We start from the raw sequence: 16,439 nt of genomic DNA on the forward strand, positions 1-16,439 counted from the left end.
TAGTATGACCCGTGGCATTTTATTTCAGACATAAAATCCAGAGCATGCAATGTGAAATATATAATGGATTTCTCAACCAATTACTTTTTAAAAATAGATCTTTATTGGATTATAATTGCTTCACAATACTGTTAGTTTCAGTTGTACACCAAAGCAAATCAGCCATATGCATACATATTCCCCATATCCCCTCCCTCTTGAGCCTCCCTCCCATCCTCCCTGTCCCACCCCTCTAGGTCATCACAAAGCACCGAGCTGATCTCCCTGTGCTATGCAGCTGCTTCCCACTAGCTAACTGTTTTACCTTCGGTAGTGTATATATGTCGATGCTACTCTCACTTCGCCCCAGCTTCCCCATCTCCACCCCGTGTGCTCAAGTCCATACTCTATGTCTACATCTTTATTCCTGCCCTGGAAGTAGGTTCGTCAGTACATTTTTTTTTTTTTTTTAAGATTCCATATATATGTGTTAGCATACGGTATTTGTTTTTCTCTTTCTGACTTACTTCACTCTGTATGACAGGCTCTAGGTCCATCCTCCTCACTACAAATAACTCAATTTTGTTTCTTTTTGTGGCTGAATAATATTCCATTGTATATATGTGCCACATCTTCTTTATCCATTCATCTGTCGATGGACATTTAGGTTGGTTCCATGTCCTGGCTATTGTAAATAGTGCCGCAGTGAACATTGTGGTACATGACCCTTTTTGAATTATGGTTTTCTCAGGGTATATGCCCAGTAGTGGGATTGCTGGGTCGTATGGTAGTTCTATTTTTAGTTTTTTAAGGAAACTCCATACTGTTTTCCATAGTGGTTGTATCAATTTACATTCCCACCAACAGTGCAAGAGGGTTCCCTTTTCACCACACCCTTTCCAGCATTTATTGTTTCTAGATTTTTTGATAATGGCCATTCTGACCAGCATGAGGTGATACCTCATTGTAGTTTTGATTTGCATTTCTCTAATAATTAGTGATGCTGAGCATCTTTTCATGTGCCTCTTGGCCATCTGTATGTTTTCCTTGGTGAAATGTCTATTTAGGTCTTCCGCCCATTTTTTAAGTGGATTGTTTGTTCTTTTGATATTGAGCTCCATGAGATGTTTGTATGTTTTGGAGATTAATCCTTTGTCTCTTGTTTCATTTGCAAATGTTTTCTCCCATTCTGAGGGTTGTCTTTATCTTGTTTATGGTTTCCTTTGCTGTGCAAAAGCTTTTAAATTTAATTAAGTCCTATTTGTTTATTTTTGTTTTTATTTCTGTTACTCTAGGAGGTGGGTCAAAAAAGATCTTGCTGTGGTTTATGTCAAAGAGTGTTTTTCCTATGTTTTCCCCTAAGAGTTTTATAGTGTCTGGTCTTACATTTAGGTCTTTAATCCATTTGGAGTTTATTTTTGTGTATGGTGTTAGGTAGTGTTATAATTTCATTCTTTTACATGTAGCTGTCCAGTTTACCCAGCACCACTTATTGAAGAAGCTGTCTTTTCTCCATTGTATGTTCTTGCCTGCTTTGTCATAAATTAGGTGACCATATGTGCATGGGTTTATCTCTGGGCATTCTATCCTGTACCATTGATCTATATTTCTTTTTTTGTGCCAGTACCATACTGTCTTGATTACTGTAGCTTTGTGGTATAGTTTGAGGTCTGGGAGCCTGATTCCTCCAACTCCAGTTTTCTTTCTCAAGATTACTTTGGCTATTCGGGGTCTTTTGTGTGTCCATACACATTGTGAAATTTTTTGTTCTAATTCTGTGAAGAATGCCATTGGTAGTTTGATAGGGAATGCATTGAATCTGTAGATTGCCTTGGGTAGTATAGTCATTTTCACAATTTTGATTCTTCCAATCCAGGGACATGGCATATTTCTCCATCTGTTTATGTCATCTTTGATTTCTTTCATCAGTGTTTTATAGTTTTCTGAGTACAAGTCTTTCGCCTCCTTAGGCAGGTTTATTCCTAGTATTTTATTCTTTTTGTTGCGATGGTAAATGGGAGTGTTTCCTTAATTTCTCTTTCTGATTTTTTGTTGTTGGTGTATAGGAATGCCAGAGATTTCTGTGCATTAATTTTGTATCCTGCAACCTTCCCAAATTCATTGATTAGTTCTAGTAGTTTTCTGGTGGCATCTTTAGGATTTTCTATGTATAGTATCATGTCATCAGCAAACAGTGACAGTTTTACTTCTTCTTTTCCCATTTGTGTTCTTTTATTTCTTTTTCTTCTCTGATTGCTGTGGCTAGGACTTCCAAAACTATGTTGAATAAGAGTGGTGAGAGTAGACATCCTTGTCTTGTTCCTGATCTTAGTGGAAATGCTTTCAGTTTTTCACCATTGAGCATGATGCTTGCTGTGGGTTTGTCATATATGGCCTTTATTATATTGATGTAGTTTCCCTCTATGCCAATTTTCTGGAGAGTTTTTATCATAAATGTGTGTTGAATTTTGTCAAAAGCTTTTTCTGCATCTATTGAGGTGATCATATGGCTTTTATTCCTTAAGTTGTTAATATGGTATATCACATTGATTGATTTGTGTATATTGAAGAATCCTTGCATCCCTGGGACAAATCCCTCTTGATCATGATGTATGATGCTTTTAATGTGTTGTTGGATTCTGTTTGCTACTATTTTGTTCAGGATTTTTGTATCTATGTTCATCAGTGATATTGGTCTATAATTTTCTTTTTTTGTGATATCGTTTTCTGGTTTTGGTAGCAGGGTGATGGTGGCTTTGTGGAATGGATTTGGGAGTGTTTCTCCCTCTGCAATTTTTTGGAAGCTTTTGAGAAGGATCAGTGTTAGCTCTTCTCTAAATGTTTGATAGAATTCGCTTGTGAAGCCATCTGGTCCTGGACTTTTGTTTGTTGGAAGATTTTTAATTACAGTTTCAATTTCATTACTTGTGATAGGTCTGTTTATATTTTCTAATTCTTCCTGGTTCAGTCTTGAAAAATTGTACCTTTCCAAGAATTTGTCCATTTCTTCGTGGTTGTCCATTTTATTGGCATATAGTTGTTTATAGTAGCCTCTTATAATCCTTTGTATTTCTGCGGTGTCAGTTGTGATTTCTCCTTTTTCATTTCTAATTTTATTGATTTGTGTCCTCTCCCTTTTTTTTTCTTGATGAGTCTGGCTAAGGGTTTATCAATTTTGTTTATCTTCTCAAGGAACCAGCTTTTAGTTTTACTGATCTTTGCTACTGTTTTCTTTGTTTCTATTTCATTTATTTCTGCTCTGATCTTTATGATTTCTTTCCTTCTACTGACTTTGGGTTTTCTTTGTTCTTCTTTCTGTAGTTGTTTTAAGTGTAGGGTTAGATTGTTTATTTGAGATTTTTCTTGTTTCTTGAGGTGAAATTGAATTGCTATAAACTTTCCTCTTAGAACTGCTTTTGCTGCGTCCCATAGGTTTTGGGTCATCTTGTTTTCATTGTCATTTGTTTCTATGTAGTTTTTTTTTCCTTCTTTGATTTCTTCATTGATCCCTTGGTTACTTAGTAGCGCACTGTTTAGCCTCCTTGTATTCGTGATTTTTACAGTTTTTTTTTTTCCCTGTAATTGATTTCCAATCTCATAGTGTTGTAGTCAGAAAAGATGCTTGATACGATTTCAGTTTTCTTAACTTTTCTGGGGCTTGATTTGTGACCCAGGATGTGATCTATCCTGGAGAATGTTCCATGGGCACTTGAGAAGAAAGTGTATTCTGCCACTTTTGGGTGGAATATTCTATAAATACCAATTAAATCTATCTGGTCTGTTGTGTCATTTAAAGCTTGTGTTTCCTTATTTATTTTCTGTTTGGATGATCTGTCCATTGGTGTAAGTGGTGTGTTAAAGTCCCCTACTATTATTGTGTTACTGTCAATTTCTCCTTTCATCGTTGTTAGCATTTGCCTTATGTATTCAGGTGCTCCTATGTTGGGTGCATAAACATTTATAATTGTTATATCTTCTTCTTAGATTGATCCTTTGATCATTATGTAGTGCCCCTCCTTATCTCTTTTAATAATTTTTAATTTAAAGTCTATTTTATCGGACATGAATATTGCTACTCCAGCTTTCTTTTGAATTCCATTTGTTTGGAATATCTTTTTCCATCCCTTCACTTTCAGTCTGTATGTGTCCCTAGGTCTGAAGTGGGTCCCTTTTAGACAGTATATATATGTATGTTCCTGTTACCATTTTCTTAATTGTTTTGGGTTTGTTTTTGTGGGTCTTTTTCTTCTCTCGTGTTTCCCACCTAGAGAAGTTTCTTTAGCATTTGTTGTAAAGCTGGTTTGGTGGTGCTAAATTTCCTAGTTTTTTCTTGTCTGAAAAGCTTTTGATTTCTCCATCGAATCTGAATGAGATCCTTGCTGGGTAGAGTAATCTTGGTTGTAGGTTCTTCTCTTTCATCACTTTAAGTATATCCTGCCACTCCCTTCTGGCCTGCAGAGTTTCTGCTGAAAAATCAGCTGATAACCTGATGGGGATTCCTTTGTATGTTAATTTTTTTTTCCCCTTGCTGCTTTTAATATTTTTTCTTTGAATTTAATTTTTGTTAGTTTGATTAATATGTGTCTTGGTGTGTTTTTCCTAGGGTTTATCCTGTATGGGACTCTCTGTGCTTCCTGGACTTGGGTGACTATTTCTTTTCCCATGTTAAGGAAGTTTTCGACTATAATCTCTTCAAATATTTTCTCAGACCTTTTCTTTTTCTCTTCTTCTTCTGGGACCCCTATAATTTGAATGTTGTTGCGTTTAGTGTTATCCCAGAGGTCTCTGAGACTGTCCTCAATTCTTTTCATTCTTTTTTCTTTATTCTGCTGCTCAGCAGTTATTTCCACCATTTTGTCTTCCAGCTTACTTATTTGTTCTTCTGCCTCAGTTATTCTGTTATTGATTTCTTCTAGTGTATTTTTCATTTCAGTTATTGTGTTGTTCATCTCTGTTTGTTTGTTCTTTAGTTCTTCTAGATCTTTGTTAAACATTTCTTGTATTTTCTCAATCCGTGTCTCCATTTTGTTACCGAGGTTCTGGATCATCTTTACTATCATTACTCTGAATTCTTTTTCAGGTTGATTGCCTATTTCCTCTTCATTTATTTGGTCTTGTAGCTTTTTACTTTGCTCCTTCATCTGTGACATATTTTTTTGCCGTCTCTTTTTTTTTTTTTTTTTTTATGAGTGGGATTGTGTTCCTGTCTTACTGGTTGTTTGGCCCAAGGCTTCCAACACTGGAGTTTGTAGGCTGTTGGGTAGAGCTGGGTCTTGGTGCTGAGATGAGGAACTCTGTGAGACCTCACTCCGATGAATATTCCCTGGGGTCTGAGGTTCTCTGTTAGTCCAGTGGTTCGGACTCAGAGCTCCCACCGCAGGAACTTCGGCCCAACCCTGGCTTGTGAACCAAAATCCCACAAGCTGCACGGGGTGGTGGTTCACTTGGGGGTTCCTCCCGTCTCCTTGGGCATCAGGATCCCCCACCAGTGGCCGGCAAGCACCCTAGTTGTGAGGAGACACTAACTTGGCGTCTTCCCACACCACCCTAGTCTCAACCAATTAATTAAATTGCATTCTGGATTATGAGGCATTTAAACAAACAGAAATAGGGGAAGGAGGTTAATGGATGCCAGGGTGAAGCCTGAGAGGGGAACCAGGGCAGGGCTCATGTTTTGGCTGGAAAGAAGTAATGGGTAGTATAATCCTCAGGGCTGAGGATTGCCAGTCAACTCCACAATTTCTTTTGTATTTCTTTACCTAAATTTGTCAAAGCTTTTCATTTTCTTAGTCTGCTAGGGCTGCTGTAATAAAATGCCATAGCCTGGTGACTTAAACCATAGAGACCTATTTTCTCTCAGTTCTGGAGGCTGGAAAGTCCATGATCAAGGTGCCGGCTGATTTGGTTTCTGGTGAGAGCTCTCTTCCTGGCTTGTAGACTGCTGTGTTCATGCTGTGTCCTCAAAGGGGGAGAGAGAGCGAGCTTGAGAGTGCTCTATGGTGTCTCTTCTTATAAGGACACTAATCCCATCATGAGGGTCCCACCCTCATGACCCCATCTAACCATAATTACCTCCAAAGAAGGCCCATCTCCAGATACCATCACACTGGGGATTAAGGCTTCAACATATGAATTTGGGGGACACCCAAACATTTAGTCTATGACAATCATGTTAGCCCAAATTTCAAACATGTTGAAACTCAAGTGCTTCTTAGAGGGTTAACCCTTTAATTAATTATTAGTCATTTATACCAAAGTACCAAGAAAGATCTAAGAGTATGTTTTGATAGGAGGGTCAGAGAAGTGATTAAGAAAGCTAGGATAAGAAAGGTAGGATATAGAATAAGGGAAATAAATTTGTCCTCAGTCAACTGAGGAATACTACTGCTAGGAATTAGGAAGCACATTGAATCCAACTAGGTAGGGGCAAAGAGAAAAGTGGTTTTGTTTGTTGGATCTATGCGCTACTCATGGAAAGGTTAAAACATGGATGGTTTTGAAATATATTAAATCTGGTGCTAAGGACATTCAACTTTTTGGTTCCACAGAGAACAAAACTCTAATGCTCACTAACCACATATGGTTATTTAAACTTTAAATTAATCAAATAAGATAAAAACTCAGTTCCTCAGTCACGCAGGCCACATTTCAAATACTCGATATGACATGTGGCTAGTGGCTCCTGCATTGGACATGCAGAAAGGTCTGTTGGACATTGCTGCTCTAGAGACTTCTGAGGTCCAGATAAGGCAGAGAGATCATCCTGCTGCTTGTTATATAAACACACACGCAAACAAGTACACATGCCATGACAAGCCATAGGGTTATGACTGTTCAATATGCCGTGTCCATTGCTTGAGATGGATCACAGCAGTAGGTGTCATTTGGGGGCTTTTGATGACTTCTCTACTGTTTTCCCTCATTTTCCTATTTGATGCTAAGTTATACTTTTGTCTAATTCACAGAGAACATCAGAATATGCAGTGAACTTTGGCACCACTATCATTAAAATCAGTTGCCACAGATAGGTTGTATTTCTTGTTTTCAATTCTGAAATACTATACATATATATACACACACACATACATACACACATAAACACACACATACATGTTCTGTTCATAAATGCTGTTCATACATATATATACACACACCTATACATACATATACACACATATATATACACACATCTATACCCCTATATAAATATACACAGATACACACATATATGCACATATGTATGTATATAAAATGATTAGTAGTAAAATGGGCATTCATGTACCTCCCACCCAGATTAAGAAACAGAACAAGTATCTCCCCTTATCCCTCTCCTACTAAGATAACCCCGGTATACAGATTTTTGTACTTGCCATTCTCTTCATAGGTATATATTTGTCACCAATATATGCATCCCTAATTCAGATAGAGTGGTTTTGAAACAGCAAGTAGCAATCCTAAACCTCCCTCTGCAAGGAAGCGATGATGCTTTCACTTTTAGTTGAAGGCTTTCGAGAGAGCTGAAAAGAGTCTCAGGATTACTGCCTGGCTTTGGCTTCCCTGAGAGTGCCCATGAGCCCATTCTATGAGGATTTAGTGGGCAGGGTCATGACTGCATTCTGGAAAGCATTTGGCAGGGTGTTAAGGTGGGTTCTAGCTATCAAGTGGAACTATGGTTAGAGGGGATGGAGTTCTTTGAATTTTTCTGCCTCACTGTGACCTAACTCTTTCTCACAAGAACAGGTTAAGGCAGAGCACATCTGGGGGTGATTGTAAGAAACTGGTTCAGACTCACTTAGACATTCTATCCTTTGGTTGAAAAATAACTCTCCAATGTTGATGAGACTCAACGTTGACAGCTCTCTACATCTCTGCCTATTGAGTCAGAGTACCCCAATATATCTGTCACCCTAGACTCTTCTAGCCCAATCCCTTGGAGGGGTATTTTTTTAAAATCTTTTCTTTGTTGGATTCCCCATTTGTTATATCCCCTGTATTCCTCATTCTTGTTGCAAACTCAACTTTTGTGGGTGCACGTTCTGCAGTAACTTTTTAGTAGAGGGTGTGTCTTTTATTCAATCCTTGGACTAGTTTGATAGTTTGGATTATGCGTAAAAGTCTTATAATTCTGAACACATTGTTTCATTGGTTCTCTGACTGTACAGTTGCCTTTGAGAAGTTTAAAACAGTCTAATCCCTGATCCTTTCTTTGCCATCTAGTTTTTCCTATTTGGAAACTTGTAGACTCTTCTCTTTGTTCCCAATATTCTTAAACTTCAAAATAAAATGTCTTCCTATTGTTCTTTTGTTATTGTACTTGTTGGGCCATTTCAAGTGGGAAACTGATGTTCTTCAGTTCTAAGAAATAGTCTTGATTTTTTGTTTGTTTCTGATAATTACTCCTCTCTATTTTTCTCTGGTTTTTAGAACTCCTATTATTGGAATGTTGGACCACTGGGCCAGTCCTATTGTTCTTACCTTTTCCCTCCTCTTTTATGCCTCTTTTTATTTTTGCTCTTCTTTTGTGGAGATTTCCTCAACTTCATCTTCTAACCTTTCTATTAAACTCTATTCTATCAAATTTCAAGGACTTGTTTGTTCTCTGAATGATGCTTCTTTTCCTTTTTCTTCTTCATATTCTTCATCTTTTAATACAATCATGTTTATATTTCATGGATGGAATATTTTCTCTTAACTCTGAGGATTCCCCAGAGAAGGGTCTTCAGCTCTCTTTCTAAGAAGGTAGGGTTCTGGCTGCCAGCTTTTGGAGAGTCTAGTGAGAGAAGAAAGTTGGGGATCTCTGCATTCTGTAGATGATCAGTTAATCCCCATTTTCTGTAAAGTAACTCCACCTACCAAGAGTGGGTGGTGGAATCTAGTGATTTAATATCCAGTGCTTCTTATTTTAGCTGCAACTGATGTTGCCAGTTTGCACATTTCCGAGGGTTTTGCAGTGTAAATTAGTTCTTATCCATCCCCACCCATAGTCTAGGATTAGACTCTATAGGGGCTCTGAGTCAGTTACCAATTTTCCATATGCTTTATTCATTACCATTTTCTCCTCACTGTTTCTCCTCTTTCTTTGTTGGTTTATGTCTTTTTAAAATTCATGTGCTGTAATTTAGTAGCATTTCTGGTGCAAGAGAAGTAAGTATGTGTTAAATCTGCCTTCTTAATCTAGAAACCAGCTTGTTCTTTATTGCTTAGTTAGAACTTGTAAACTCCGTTTGACCCCTGCAATAAAAGTTCCATTATGTACTATAGGTTGAGTATTGGCTGATGCTTATTGGAGTCAAATAAAATCTCTAAGGCTAAAATCAGATGAATCATCAAGATCAGGAATAGTAATGCTGATGCTTGGGTGATAAGTAGTCTCACTGCTCCCAATTAAGATGAAGGAAACTTCAGTGAGGTTTGGCAGTTGGTTGTCAGCAGTGTAAAAGGAAGGTGGTAATTTTCCACAAGTTTCTGGTTTCTCTTCACCATGTAAAGTCTCAAATGGAAGTGTCAGATTACAGTATTTTTGTACTACAGTTATCTTTACCCTCAAAGAAAGAGTAGATGTTAGTTTTAAGTAAACAGGATATAACTTATGGAACTACTACCAGCTAATCCTTGTAGTATGATAAATTGAAAGACAGATGATTGGATGTATCCATTTTCTAGCTCAAGATGCTCAAAAGTTAGTAAAGGGAGTGAGAGAAGACTAACATTGACTAACATCTGGTTATTCATTTTTAAATATAGTATTGTATTTAATCTTCACAAAATCCTAGAAGATACCTATTCTAAATACTATAGCCTTCAATCCAAGGATCAAAGGAATTGAGGAAGTTGCAAGACCAAACAGCCAACATGAGTAATTTGTAAGACCAAAGTAGCATTGGGGTTTGAATCCAAGAGAGAATGACTGTAAATTCTTTCTGTACCTTCATAGGATAAATTTGACAACAGTTGTCAGTAATCATGCTATGAAATTGTGGTATAGGATGCCATTTTTTTTTACCCCAATTGAATAGCTAATATCAATCAAATACACCATTTCTCTTAATCAGCTTCTTGAGGAAAAGCAAAGTTGCTGATTTTATACCCTTAGTAGAAATGAATGACACATCTTTGAAAACTTTTTCCTAGACATTCATTATTTTAGGTCTGGAATATCCAATCTCTAATTGTAGTTTAAAATATCTGCTACCAAGTATATTGGATTTATGGCCAGACTAACTTCAAGCATTGATAGTCAGAGGTGTTGACCAAATTCCTGCATTTCCATATAATGTGTCTCCTCATTTAAGTAAATAGGTAAATATTAATGAAATTTTATTTCTCTACATTTGCACATTTGAAATTAAGAGAAAGATTCTAACATGGATTCTCATGATAATTATAGCTGTATTCTGTTTCCACAACCTTTGATCTACTTTCTAGGCCAAAATTCTAGGTTTTCCTCATCATTCCTCAAGTATTAGAAATCCTTATTCTTCTCCTACCTAAGTAGGTCACCTTATTTGGACCTATTTAATAGTCTAGCTGAGGATGATTACTTTAGTCACTACTATTAGGGATCTCTTTATTGAATTTCTCTTTCATTCCTTTCAAAGATGCATGATTACCATACTGAAGACTTTTTGGATATTTCTGTATATATTCAAAAAAGGAGAAAAAGTATTTTTCCAGATTATTATTCCCCCAAACATGTGATACTTACATGGTTCCTCACCCTTTTGCTTGCTTAGCTTCTGGAAGAATAAGCAAAGGCAAGCTCCAACCCAATGCACACTCTCTACTCCTGCTCCAAACCCTTCTTCTTTGTCTATCCTGGAAAGTAGACTTAGCTCTTAAAGACACACTTTCTCTTTCTCACTTGAACAGGCCCTAAGCCTGTCTTCCTCCTCCCCCCTCCCCATCTTTTTTTTTTTTTTTTTTTAAAGCATTTACTTATTTATTTATGGCTGTGTTGGGTCTTCGTTTCTGTGCGAGGGCTTTCTCTAGTTGTGGCAAGCGGGGGCCACTCTTCATCGCGGTGCGCGGGCCTCTCACTATCGCGGCCTCTCTTGCTGCGGAGCACAGGCTCCAGACGCGCAGGCTCAGTAATTGTGGCTCACGGGCCCAGTTGCTCCGCGGCATGTGGGATCTTCCCAGACCAGGGCTCGAACCCGTGTCCCCTGCATTGGCAGGCAGATTCTCAACCACTGCGCCACCAGGGAAGCCCCTTTTTTTTTTTTTTTAAACAAACTTTTATTGAATATCTACCAGACATTGGGGTTGTAAAAGGAAATAAGTCTTATTCCTGTGGTGAGAGAGTCCATACTGATTCATAGGCTTACGTAGTTCTGCAAGATGATGGATGCCTTCCAGCTTGTGTTTGAAGCACTTTGGGAACCTAAAGGTATGAGGTAGTGGTATTGATCTCCCTAGTGGAACCAATCTAGGAGGTAATGTTGAGAAGCAAACTCTATATCTTTTTCTCTAGACAACTCTTGCTTCTCTAAGAGACCAGTGGGTCTCCATATCCTTCAGAGAGCCTAAAATCTACCCTCCAGGCAAGACTTAGTCCCTCTCTCCTATAGTTTTCAAGTGACTAAGTTCATACATTTACCATAGCCTATGTTCCATTTATTATTTTTTATATGTGTGTCTTTTCTACAACTTGGTGAGTTCCTCAGGATTTCCCCATGCATTTAAATCTATTTTATTCTCTGTATAATTCATTTTTAAAGCCCTAGCACTTTGCATTTTCAGACCTATTTATTGATGATGAGGCTTTAAAAATTCAATGAGTGAAAGATTTTAAAAAATCTTTAGTGGACACCACTGTCCTGTCATCTCCTTGTTGATCTCTAGTTGGTTGCTTCAAGATTTTGAAATATTTTTTAAATCATGGGTTTAATAGTATAACTGAATTTTTAAAATCAGAAATGTACACATACCTTTTTTTTTGAAGTTTTGGGAAGGAGACTATTTTCAGTCTTTCAGGAATCTTATGGCTATATCTGAAGTAGGAGTTTCTATCCACTAAAGCCATTGTATGACATTTACCACCACCTAAAAAAGGTATTTAAGGCATGTAACAGTTTCTCCTCATTGTTTTCTGAAGCCCTGCTGCTACCACATTTACACTGACCGTCTTTAAAATCAGTTGGATTTTTAAGCTATGAACCTTCTAGAAGCTTTTTTTTTTTTAATGTTTCTTGCCTATTTCATTCTGGCGTTGGCCACCAGGTAACAACAGTGCCTTGAGTAGCTTGTGTCTCTTAAATAGGGAACTGTTGCAAAGTGACATAAAGATTAAGCCCCATGCATTTAAGAGGGAAAGGGGTAAGTGTCCAGAATCATGATTTTTTAATTCCTCTCTGGTACTTTGGCTCTTGCAAATGCAGGCATAAATTAGCAGCTGGCTGTGAACAGCCTCTGGCCCTGTCAGTCTACTGTTTCCATGATATTATACCTCTTATCAGGGCCACTAAGACAAAATGAAATGAAGGCTGGCCAGGTGGCAAGGGGCAACATGGATCATGCAAGGAAAGAATATGAAAACTGCATAAGTAAAGAGACTGAGCTCATAGAAGAGGTGCCGGGAGATAGTGAAATATCCCCAAAAAACAACTATATTTATGAGAGGTCTTTTTTAACCGTAAAAAATGCATTTATGCCAAAATAGAAAAATCAAATATGTTATTTTAGACTTTTCTCTTTCCTTCACCCTTAGCCATCCCTCTGGGTATTCTAGTTGTGCGTGGAGACTGTGATTTGGAGACTTGCCGTATGTACATAGATCGCCTGCAGGAGGTGAGTTTCTTTAGCCAATAATTTACTCTGCTCAGTTTTCCATTTTTGTCAGTAATTATCAGCCATCTATATTTACTTCTAAGATGATGCATTTGGGGAGGAAATGGAAATATGGTGGCCTTGTCTTTCTTGTCTCTTAAGCATACACTGCATCTTCTCCCTCCCCATCCCCACTGCTGTTTTTCCTCCTCGGGTTGTTGGAGTGGGAAAGGATTGATTGGGTTAAGTACAGCATCATGTTGCTCCAGTGTGATCCATAACTATAGCCTGAAACTCCTTGTCTTGCCAGACAGCTCACCTGTGTTTTTTGAACTATACAGAATTTCAAAGGGCACTGATAAAATAATAAAGGAAAACAGATTTGGCGTTACTTAATGTTTTGCATCTAGTACAGACTTCTGTCAGAGACAGCTAGATTTGTTTTTAAATGTAACTTCTACAGGAAAGAAAAACCTATATTTCAAAAGAATTTGTGTCAGAACACAAAGGAATAATCTATTATTTTTTTTCTCAATCTGGTCTTACCATAGAGAAAGAGAAAGGAGGAGGTCTCATATGTGACATTCCCATGAACTTGAACTGCACCAGCAAAGCCAGGAGAACCCAGATCCATCACTGCAGTGGTCATGGGTTGTTTTTGCAAAATTTCAAGGGAGAGTATTCAGTGTCTTGTTCTACAAATGGCAAAAAGCATAAACAGCCACTTCTTTGTCTTTGTTTCTTGGTGAAAGATGCACATTAGAATCACTTTTCTGGGATGTGGTCTAGACATTTATATTTTTAAAGCTGTTGTGTGATTTTGATAAATACCCCAAGATGAGCAACTTTCTTCCAGACAACACATTATACATAAGTAAATATCACAAATAAAGAAGATATATAGTGTTTAAAATCCCTTCAAATTGTAGCTACTTAGCTTTGAACATTAGAGTCTGTTTCTCTTGGTGGAAATAAACTCAGGTAGGAGGCATAAAGGAATGTAAAAATTACTAATTTTTCTCTTCAGCATTGTGAAGGATAGAGATGGAACTGGGAATGTAGAATATTTTGAGATAGTTGCCAAATTGTGAATACTAATAAGGGTGAGAGAAGAAAAGTCAACAAAGTTTATACTTGTGGCTTCATTTGGCTATTTTTACCGAAGATAAATTTAACGTGTTAAAATTTGTGAACTTTTTAACATGTGACTCAGGTCCAAATCAATCCTAGAACATATAGTAACTCATTTTTTCAAAATAATGTTGGTCTTTTATTGTGGAACTTCCCTCAAAAAAAAGCCTGCAATAAAAAAAGTGACTCATAATTGATACCAAGCTTTTTTTTTTTTTTTTTAAACACTAGGGTAACTTAAGATTCCACAGTAGCAAAATATATGACTGATGAATTGATTTTGTTGAAAATTAACTTACTGTTATGCTTATCACACCAATATTCAACAACTAAAAGTAGGATTCTTAAAAAAAAAAAAAAAGGAAAGAGCAAGCACAAATAAAGAGGAAAAGTTTTAAACTTGGGCTCAGAGAGTAAGTTGATAAAGCCTTTGGGAAGCAGGTACCCAGGTAGCCAGGATTGCTGACATCTGTAAATAGAATCACTATGCTCATTAACAAGGAAGCCTGCAGGACATGACAGTGGTGACAATTTAGTTATAAAACTTTATAAAGGGAGCCTGGCTCTCAGAATCTTCCAGTAAAGCCTCATTAATTTCAACCCTGTTAATTTGCACTTCGTGATAATGCAGAGGTGGGCAGTGATATTTTCTTTTCAGTCTATGAAATCCTGTGTTTGCCAAGCAACTTATCAGTATAAACACAATTATCATGACAGTATGTTTTTGGTCTTAGATAAATAAATTCTTCCTAAGTGCCTAAGGGGACTTAAGTAGCTTACTGCACAAGCCAAAAGTCCAGGTGCAAGTTAAATAGGACCCCCATTTATTACAACAAAATTGCCTGTCTTTTACTTTTGGTCTTCTCTATCCTTGAAATTATATCACTTACCTCTAAACGCTATTTAGGATTTATAAGTTTCAATAGCTAAATGGCCTTTCTTCTCTTAGTCCAACTGGGTGTGCTTTTATTATTCTTGGCATTATCTTCGTTGTTTAACCTTGGGGGACTGGGGAGAGTAAGATGCTTTCCAGATGGGCTTAATAATATAAAATTGGGCGTTTAGTTGATGGAGTTGAGGCAGCTTGTTCAAACTAATCTTACTGTGTATGGGTTTTGTTTTTTTTTTTTTTCCATTTTCTCATTAGGACCTGCAGTCAGTTTCTTCTGGCTTCCAGAGAGTTCATTATCAGGTAACATATAATTGACTCTCCTTGTTTCTTACATTCCATCCAAAAGAAGTCCATCTTTCAATTAATGTCTCATTTGGATTAGAGTCTACATCTTCCCCTAGGGATAGAGTTCACTCCAAGAACCAAGATGAAGTTGGCATTCTGATTATTTTGCATTTTCCTGCAAAATGGACGGTCCTAGTCTAGTGCAAACTTGGGCTGTGGCTGTTCTCCCAGACCATTTAGGAAAGATTATAAAATGAAGTGCTTTCAGTGACAAATACTAGAAAACTCAACTCAAACTAGCTTGGCAGGGCGTCCGCTGGTTCACATCAGCACGAAGTTCAGATGCAGGTGGAGTTTGTGTACCATTTGGCCACGGTTCATAGTTCATTTTTCTGTTGGTTTTTCTGCTCTGTTCTCCTCTTTTTGTCACATTTCACCTCTGGACAAGATGTTTTCCTGGTCCAAGATGGCTGCCAGTAGCAACCGGGGCTGTGTGTTTCTCATTCACATCCAGGAAAGTAAATTCCCTGCTTCTGCAACCATGAAAGCAACTTTCTAAAATGCAATCTATTTGTCCCATCCTGATCTCTTGGACAGGATCCAATAAACCCAGCCTGCCTCTCTCTAATAACCCACATCCGGTTCCTGGGGGAATGCTCAGTTACCCTTTGCCCCAACACTCTTTGGGAGTGCAGTCTCTTCCCCACTTTCCCACCCTTACGGTGCAGTACAAGCCTCTCCAGCCGTCCTTTTCCCATTAGATTTCCCAGGCGTGATTTAGATACCAATGCACAGCATCACCCCAAACTGTAAGGGGCGCATGCGAAGCTGTCTGAGTTGCCCCATAAAAGCCCTTCTCTCTGAGAAGCCCAGGACCCTTGCCGGCTAGGAGGGGTGTGTGGGGGTCACAGCATGCTAATGACACCCTCCAAATAAATCTTCTCCTAGACCCTCTATACCTCCCTCCATGTGGGGGAAGGACTTAAAATGTCTAAATCTGGTAGCACCTCACTTTGGGTTTTGGTGTCTATTACACTACACCTGAAACTCCTAGTTAAGCATCCTTTTGCCAAAACAGCAAAAAACAACTATTAAGTAAAACCTCTGTGCCTTGTAGCCTCTCGGTGACTTTCATCCCCTGTCAGTCGATAGCCTGTACCCTCAGTCAAAGCAGCCTAATTATCCTGAGGCTGGATGACAAAAATGGCCTTGGTGTTCTTGTTTGTATGTTTATTGCTCAAAGTACCCCACTGTTCCAGAGTCCTGTCTTCCATCTGGCTGCAATAGAAAGGATGACAATTCACTTAGGGTGTGTTTACAATGAGAAAATAAAGTCTGCTTCTCGGACTGTTTTTTACCAACCGTTAGAAGGCAAATTTCTACTTTA

At 38.0% G+C, this 16,439-nt stretch overlaps 1 protein-coding gene across 3 annotated transcripts in view; it reads left to right on the forward strand.

Annotated features, from left to right (window-relative positions):
- Window positions 1-16,439, forward strand: part of DGKI (diacylglycerol kinase iota) — a 473,650-nt gene that overhangs the window by 369,904 nt on the left and 87,307 nt on the right. For all 3 annotated transcript variants that reach the window (XM_057550578.1, XM_057550579.1, XM_057550580.1), the window contains 2 exons: window positions 12,686-12,765; window positions 15,023-15,067. In XM_057550578.1, the coding sequence (XP_057406561.1) occupies window positions 12,686-12,765; window positions 15,023-15,067 (125 nt within the window). The remainder of the gene's footprint in view (window positions 1-12,685; window positions 12,766-15,022; window positions 15,068-16,439) is intronic.

Source organism: Balaenoptera acutorostrata, chromosome 7 (assembly GCF_949987535.1).
Source record: "Balaenoptera acutorostrata chromosome 7, mBalAcu1.1, whole genome shotgun sequence".
In the NCBI taxonomy this organism is placed as follows: Eukaryota; Metazoa; Chordata; class Mammalia; order Artiodactyla; family Balaenopteridae; genus Balaenoptera; species Balaenoptera acutorostrata.